The sequence below is a fragment of the Felis catus genome, chromosome B3 (assembly GCF_018350175.1).
Source record: "Felis catus isolate Fca126 chromosome B3, F.catus_Fca126_mat1.0, whole genome shotgun sequence".
NCBI classification, from domain to species: Eukaryota; Metazoa; Chordata; class Mammalia; order Carnivora; family Felidae; genus Felis; species Felis catus.
The window spans coordinates 50,498,488-50,507,500 of record NC_058373.1 but is presented as its reverse complement, the minus strand read 5'-3'; the positions used below and the strand labels follow the sequence as shown (position 1 = coordinate 50,507,500).

Here is a 9,013-nt window from a genome sequence, read left to right as displayed (position 1 = left end):
AATGTCAATCTTTCATTCTGGGTCAGTGCATTTTCCTTGTCCCATCATGTGACAGAAAAGGAATTTCTCTGTTTTGTTTAGCATCTAACATCATCATGAAAACAATAAATGAACATCTTACTGTGTGCTAGGAACTATGATGGATCCTGGGGCTTAAACTCTGTTCTTCAGAAAAACCATTGCCTCCATTTTGTCAACTCATGCTATGTTTCAAACCTTTTGATGGCTTTTACCTCATTCATTTGGCCAAACTTACCTTTCGCATAATAGTCCACTATGAACCACTCACCATACTTCATTTCTTCATTCTACAAATGCTTCTGAGTGCTTACCACATGCTGGGTATGTTGCGGGCATTGCTGATACAGAGGCAATGTAAACAAAGTTTCTGCTTTCATGGAATTTAAAGCCAGTATGGGGTTCCGACAAGGAATGAACAAAATAACAGGCTATCAGTTAGTAACCCTTACTGTGAAGACATAATAAGGAGGCAAGGAGGAGAGAGAGCAATTTAGGTGAGTATATGTGCTATTTTGGATAGAGTGGTTAAGGAAGCTTTCCTGGATAATGTGGGCATTTGAATACGGACTTGAATAATTGAAGGAGGAAGTTGTGTGACTATTTAGGGAAAGGGCATTTCAGGCAGAGGGCAGAGCAAATGCAGAGTTGTTGAAGTGGGAACATGCTAGAAGTATTTGTGAAATAGTAAGCTGACCAAAGGGGATGAGGGAAATAAACTAGGAGAAAGAAAGATTGAAGAGTGTAATTGAAGAGAGAGCCAGGGACCCGATCATGTAAGACTGGGTGGCATGGTAAGTCTTTGAGTTTCAAGTAGATAAGAAACTTTTTCTAAGTTTCTATTATCTTATCAGGAAACCTTAAGAATAGGGGACAGAGTTGGTGGCTGTGTTGAGACTAGGAGACTAGGTGGCAAGTGTGGAGAGAGGAGGCGCTCCTGCTATAGCAGTTGTCCAGTCTAGAAGACCCATCTCTGCCTCACTGATATACATCACTGAATTCCTGCTTCCTCATCTTTACTCTGAGCTCCTTGTTCGGCACCATTCCACTCCTCTCCACTTGTTCAATGCTTTGTGATCCCCAGCTCATCTCATTAGCTGATTTAATCCATGTCCAGTATGTTTTATATTTTATTTAATATTGCAGGCAACTTCACATACATTAACATTCTTGGTTTCTCCCGACTAAATCCATTATTTTGAGAATGATTTCCTAATTTTGTATGATGCTGTCTTACTAAAGTAACACTTTTCTTACTTGAAGATATCTGACTCCAAAACCGTATCTAAGTGGAATGCAGAGAATCCAGAAGAGGAAGCTTCTGCTAGAAAAGATGCCCCAAATCCATGAGCTCAAGTTCACATATTTTCTTCTTACAACTTCATCTCCACAAATGACTATTGGAAGAGATACAAGATAAATGTTCATGGTGCACCGTGGCAAGAAGGTTCCCTCTGTCCTTGTTTCTGGGGATTCCACTTATAATCCCACTGAGGGTGAAGGAGAATTTGTTTTTCCCCAGCTGACAGCATAGAGCATTCAGCTCACTCAACATGATGTAGGGTAAAGTCAGTCCAATATCTCTAAACCACTCTATCAGTAGGAAATAGTGGGGACACCCAAAGGAACAGAGTAGGATATTTTGACCAGAAGAAGGAAGAATGTGTCTGATATTTTTTAAAGTTTTGTATTGAGAGGTCCTAGGAGGGCTATAGTTGACAAATTAGGAAGCATTTCTAACTCTTAAGCTTTCTGTTATTCTTGCCAGCTTCCATTTCTTTCCACTATCCACCTTCCACTTTGTCTAACTCATTTCCACCTCTCTATCTGGAGGAAAAGAGGGTGAATTTTGTATATCATTCTATCTAATCATCTTATTATTTAAGAACTAGAGAGAAATTTCTGGAAATAATGAAAAAATAGAACAAAATGCATAGAAGTGTCTCAGGAATGCCTGCTAAATACTATTTGTAATGGTGACTGCATAATACATTTATTTAAGTTTAGCACCTATTTTTTATGTTGCAGAGTTGGCACCTGAATTAATCAAGATAAATGAGCTGGCCCTGAAAATAATGAGCAGTGTCTAAACAACTGTGGCATAGGTTTTCAATGAATGTCTCTTGAATTGAATTCAATTTCAATACTAATCTTCCCATTAAATTAATTATATAAATCCTGAGAAAGACAACTTGTATATCCAGCTTATAATTATGACAGCTGTGAAAAGATAGGAAGGCCCTCGGTAGACTCCTTAATGACAGTGGAGTGGATGTTTTACTCAGGTTTCCAATAGACCCCTAAACCCTGAGAGATCTGGCTTCATCGTTACCAGTTGCATGAGGCGTAATTTTTCTAAGTCTCTATTTTCTTATCTACAAAATGGTAATAATGATTGACACCTCCCCCACTTAGACTTTGACAAGAGAGACCCCTGGCCTGGGCCTCACCCTGGTCCTTTTCTGATTATGGCCCTCCACAAGATGTGAAGTTAACAGGGTCAAGGAGATGCATCCATTCAGAGGTTAAAGTGCCCCAACTCTGCTCCACAGCCCAGCTCTGATCACTGAGGTCTCTAGAATTTCAAGTTTGTGGGGCTCTGAGGGGCTGTATCAGAGATGAAAGGTATATGGACAGATGAAAGGGGTATGTTCCACTGAGGATCCACAGTGTGCATTTCAGTCATCTTGTGCAGTGCAGGTGCAGCCTCAGGTGAGAAAAGAGGGGTACACCAGGGATGGGTACCCTAGAGTATAAAACTCCAAGGGGTGAGAGAATATCAAAACGAAACCTGAAATTCTAGGTAGTTATGTGGCATATTTTAAAAGATGAGGAGAGACTGTATTGTATTTAGCGTGTTGTTAGCTTGATTCATTATTATTATTTTTTAAATTTTTTTAACGTTTATTCATTTCTTAAGAGACAGGGAGAGACAGTGCGTGAATGGGGAAGGGGCAGAGAGAGAGGGAGACACAGAATCTGAAGCAGGCTCCACAAACTGACGGCATAGAGCCCGACGCAGGGCTTGAACTCACGGACCATGAGATCATGACCTGAGCAGAAGTCGGATGCTTAACTGACTGAGCCACCCAGGAACCCCTGATTCATTATTATTTGTAAATATTATTTGTAATTTGAGATCATTGCAGATTCACATGAAGATGTAAGAAATAATACGGAGGGATCTCTTGTACACTTTGCCTAATTTACCCCAAAGATAACATTTTGCAAAACATGGCATGACATCACGACCAAGATACTGACATTTGTACAACCCAAAGATTATATTCTGATTTCCCCAGTTTTACTTGTACTCATTGTTATTTATGTGTGTGTTAAGTTCTGTACATTTTATTACCTGCATAGATTCATGTATTTGCTACCACAGTCAAGACACTTCTGATACCACAACGACTCCTTGTGGATTTATTACTTTTAAATATGTAGGCATATAGAATGTCCCAGCAAAGTACTTTTAAAATTAAATGTTTGGTCTAGGCTAAATTAAGAGTAAAGTAATAAATCAGAATGGGGAACATTTCCAAAAGGGAAAATGCTTCCTGAGACAAAATGCTACTATTAACCCAGTCATTCCATTATGAGAGGCTTTTCTCCCACCTATATTTAGAGATGGGGTTGTGGGAGGGTTGTAGTTGAAATTGCTGCCTCTGATTCCTAGGACAGGCTGTTTCTCCATATTCCTTATTGCTCAGCACCCCACCTCTACATATTGTTTCCTCAACACTCTTTTTGTTCTTTATTGCTCAATGCTCTGCATCTATGAACATAGGAAAGCTGACACTGTATAACCCTCATATTTCAGCAAAGGTCTTGGGCTTCCTAAGGAGCTCTGATTTCTATAGAGTTTGTAGAAGGCTAATCTTATTGGGACCTATAAACTTCTCAGGCTTATGCTTTACCCTGGGTATAGACTTTTAGGGCAACTAGTAAGGCATAACTAATAAAGTGAACTTATGTTCTGCTGGGGCCATTGAATAAGACAGAAAGGAATTTTATTATCTCCTAATAGTGGGAGTTGTTGTTGAAGGGTGTGGAAAAAGGAAAAAAAACACTATGAGAGAAAGAGACAAAGTAAGAAACTCATGAAACATAATCAGATGAAAAGAATTGGAGTTAGATTACAGTCAGGAATCACGTTTGGAACAGTTCCACCCTTGAACTTCTGCAGCCTGTCCCAGATGTTCTGTGGTCTACTCTGGAATCCCTGTGATAGTTGGCAGGAGCCCCCTTCCACCAGTTACAGCCTGTTGGATCCTTGACAGGCTGGCTCGTTCTTCAAGCTCTTCTTTTCCAGTCCTTTGGCTTCTAAGTCTCTGCATTTTTAGCAGTTGGTTGACTCTTAGCAGGAGCCAAGACCTAATCTGGGAATGAAGCCAGGACCCAGGGCATCCAAAAGGCAAAAATTGGCTGTGAAAATAAACCTTGCACTTCCTCGGGGACTCTGGTATGTTAGCAATGTTGTGGAAGCAAACCTGCTATTTACTTTGGTGTCGGAATTTACACACACACACACACACACACACACACACACACACACGTATATAAATTTATATATATGTGAAGCTGAAGAAGTTTAAGAAAGATCATTTCTGATCTTCTAGAGAAGGAGCTCAATAGATAATATTTAAAATTATGAAATCCTGAAGTAGCAACACTGCAAGTTATAAATAGAGCCTCCCCTAAGGTACGTAGGATACAGGATAATACTTTTGTAGTGCCTTTTTTTTTTTACATAAACAATTCAGTGTAAGGTGTGTGATAAAGTTCATGGGCCCATGAAAGATATCAGGATTTGATTTATTTGCAGATGTAGAGAAAAGAAGAGGTATTTACATTTGGGAAGTATCATAGTGTCCAGGAACACCTCTTCTAGTTCAGGCACAGAAACCATAGCGTTGTGTTCTTTATTGTCAACAGTTCCATTCTTGGCTAATTTCATATCTCTTCACTACCCTGAGAAAAAAGATAGCAGTACTGTTATTACTCATAAGGCACTATTTCTTCAGAATCTGTATTGAAATAATATAGATCTTACTTTACAGTTCCCTAATTCTACGTATTTAATGCTGGTTAAACCGTTACTTTCTGTGAATACTGTTTTCCAGTGACTCGGAAAAGCTGATGGGGTGTTACATTAACAGAGACTGTCTATCTCTTGTCTAGCACAGCTGAAGACTGACCCTGGAGATTGATATGTCTTCATGCACTGGAGGCAATTGGAGCAAACGGATGAGAAGTGCCTGTTGGTATTCAGGAGCAACAGTCTCAAGAACCCTGGAGGGGGGGCGGGGCACAGCACTTCTGTAGGACTGCCTGACAGTGGATAGTGCCAGTGGCAGATGGCATACAGGTGAAAGAATTTCCGCCATCACCACCAAAACCACACGCCCCATGTTTGGATGCTGTAGACCTGAAGTAGCAGGATAAGTGGAACGTGGATGGGTGAGATCCATTGCACAGGCTTCTGGGTGCAGCTCTAAGCCAAGGGTCAACAGTGGAAAGTTGGAAGTCCAGGGTCTGAGCTTATCCTATGTCTGATATAAATGAGTCATCCCACATCAGCAAGTAAGCACCATATTAACGGTTCAGTCTTAGAAGATCCCAAGAAAGAAATACTTGTGTTGTCCAGCAGGAGTGATCTGATCTGCTAGAACCAGATCCGTGCCTAGATCTGAAACCATGCCTGGATCTGGTACCAGATCCGTGCCTGGTCTCTTGGTGGTACTGGTCTGAAACATGAAGGCAAATGCAAGAAGAAACAGTTAAAGAATTTAAATATTCTTTATCTCTGATTTATTCTTAGAGAAGGGCTACTGAGGAAGAAAAGGAGAGTCAAGGGATCACTGTTTCTTGTAACAAGCCTTGTACTAGTATGTTAGTTTTTAAGTTCTATACATGTATTACTTCAAAAAATAAAAATTAAAAAATGAATATAACAAAACAAAATAAAGCCAAGTTGTAGTATATAGCCTTTTTTATAATCTGCCTTTTCTATCTAATGATATATCTCGAACATTTCCCCATATTCTCATAAAATATGACTTGATGACTAAATAGTATTCTACCACACAGATGTGCCATAGCCATAACTGACTTAACAATTTTCTTACTTTGGATATTTAAGTGATTTCCAGTTTGTCTTTGTGGAATGGAAATCAGCAGGAATTCGGCACTTCCACATTCGGTGTCCGATGGACTTGCTAAAAATGACTTTTCATTCTGTCTGTTGCTTCCAGCCCTTGTTTCTGGAAACTTGCTGTATCAACCCTCTCCCCTAATAGATCTTATTATATGACAGTGTAGCTAAGAGTGAGGCTGCAGCAAGCCACGTGGACCTGGGTTCAAATCATAAACCTCCCATTTTTCAGCTCTAAAAGACTCAGTGATCTTATATTTAAAAAAGGATTACTGTAAGGATTATTTGAAACATTGTATCTAAATTTATGGAGATACCTAGTTGATAATGGTATTATCATTTATTGGCTCTTCTCTGACACCTATTTATTGAGTGTTTTAATGTGGCAGGCCTTGTGATGGGTGCTAAAGGTGCAAAGATGGGAGAAACAAGCAAGCCCTGATCTGTGACTATTACAGTATCACATTATAGAAAATCATCATTTTAAAAAATTCGCATTTTAAAAAATTCGGAATTGCAGCTATGCCAAATGCCAAAGAAGAGAGAGACCTTGTGCAATGCATACCTGTCATAGGAGATTTGATACAGTCACAGAGCGGCCCTGCATTCTCATAGGGATATCAGTCTTTGCCTTATGATTCTGGACAAAAAGAGAGGGCAGCAAGAAGATTGGTATCCTCCACCAGAAAACACAGTATTTGGTTTAAGATGTTGGGGTTTTTTGTTTGTTTTTTTGTTTTGTTTTGTTTTGTTTTGTCTTCTGTGTTCATTCTCACAGAACAGAAACTGTATGCATGTGACTTTGCAATGAAACAGTGCAGACTGGGACTGGTGGGAAATATCTTTAACTCTTTCCTGCCCACTGTTCATGGCCTTCAGTCATCTTTCCTGTTTATAGCATCTGTGCTCCGAGAACCTTTTCATGTGCCTCCAGGATGGACCATTGTAATGTGCTTCTTTGACTAAGGTCCGTTGTCTTCCAGCTTTACTGTGCCACCCTGGCTGTCTTTGTATCTCTAGGGCTTAGCAGGGTACCTGACACAAAGCAGCTTCTCACAACATGCAAAGCAGGTTGACTGAAATCTAATATCGTATTTCAGGGCAGGGCAGACATCACCTGCCCAGGAAGATGTAGGGAGGAAGGAAGGGACTTCTGGTCCCTGAATATACTAGAGCCCTAAGACAATTCAGTGTGAAAAGGAGTGGAAGGAAAATATCAAGAGGCAGCTCCTAGAAAGGGTTCAACGTAAAGGTGGGGAGGGAATTCCAGACAGGGAGACATGAGGTACATGGGTAAAAAAGGATAGCAACCTGATCTGTAGTAGGAGTATCAGTGTATGGCTGTGCCAGGAGCAGGGAGAGGTTGGGGAGAGACTGTTAGGGAGATCAATAGTAGATGGCACTGGGAAAGTACTCGGAGCTGAGTTGTGAAATACCTTCTGCCATTAATATTAGAGACACATTTAAAATAAAAAGCATAGGCTGGAGAAAAGCAGAGGGCTTTAAAAAGATAGAATTTAAGTACTGCTAATTATCTGACAGCACAGGAAAATAATAGAGCAAAACAAATCCTCCCAGCTGTGATCAGCATGCTTAAGGATCTTGAACTTCACAAGCTGGCCAGGAACTAAAACTTCTGGGATCTGATATCCTTGCTCCTGACCTTGCAATTCCAGAGTTAATATTGTGTTCAGTGTCTGAAGGTAAAGTGATCTTCAGACCAGAAAAATATTGTATCTTTTTTTTTCGTTAGTGATTAGTTTTTGTATCTTTATTTTTAAAATATGTAAACAGTAATGTTTTGTGACTTTACTTAATGAATAAACTCCTCATTAACAAATTTCTTCATACACCAGGAGTCTAGAAAGTTTATTTATATAAGCTTTTAAGTTTATGAAAGAAAGTTAAGAAATATGTTACTGAGTAAATAGGGGCTTAATATGCTTTCTTCCATTCCATGGTGTATAGATTGCTTGTAAGAGTTGTGTGAACATATTGCTGTATGTAGAATTGTGGTTCCCAGGAACTCGCTTCATTAGCTGTCATCCTAATTTCTAGAAACACACTTTCAAGTTTATGTTGGCTGGGCTGTGAGGCTGCTGGCTCTGGTCCCTTCTCTGAGGATTCAGAATTTGAGATCTTGGCCAGAACAGATGACACCGACCAGTGGACAGTCATAGAAATTTTGCCATCAAACATTCTGATTTGGTGTGAAGCCTGTGGAAAAAGGTGTATGCATCAGAGTCCTAGAAAACAGAAGTCACAACTCAAGTTAGGATAATTTGACAAGGGTTTATTGATGATGGCCTAATTACAAAAGTTCAAAGGACTGAAAGTCATATAGGAGTTTCTAAGAGCTGAGAAGTCCTTTCATACCCAGCCTTGCATATCATTGTCTGTTTGGAAAATAAAATGCAGTGTACCTGTGTGCATATGTCAATTTTCTTATGTACAATTAAAACAAATCAGGAGGGGAAAATAAAAGACTAAAGAAAACCTAACATAGCAGAGTGTCTTGGAACCAAATTGTGGTTCTTCAATTTAGAATACTTTGCCTTACATGGGAGCACAGTTCTGGAGAAAAGTAGCTGGTTCTTTCTGTTTAGCAGATACACCTGTCTGCTGCTGGGACACCCCACTGGCATCTTTATTCTCCATTTTCAGCTCTGCTCAGTATCTGCCTTATTGATTGGCTGCCCACCAAATCAAGAGCTGATCTTCCTTATTGAAAAACCCAGTTGTTCACAATATGTTTTCATTAGTGTACTAAGTGGTATAAACATTTTAATCTTAAACAGCACTACAGTGCCTGCCCTGCCACTTTAAATTAACCTCATT

At 39.7% G+C, this 9,013-nt stretch overlaps 1 protein-coding gene across 1 annotated transcript in view; it reads left to right on the top strand.

The window, feature by feature from the left end:
• LOC102899250 overlaps positions 1-8,025 on the top strand; it is a 75,722-nt gene extending 67,697 nt beyond the window's left edge. The window contains exon 6 of the mRNA XM_045060653.1: positions 5,203-8,025. Within this exon, the coding sequence (XP_044916588.1) occupies positions 5,203-5,231 (29 nt within the window). The 3' untranslated portion in view covers positions 5,232-8,025. The remainder of the gene's footprint in view (positions 1-5,202) is intronic.
• Positions 8,026-9,013: the final 988 nt, after the last annotated feature.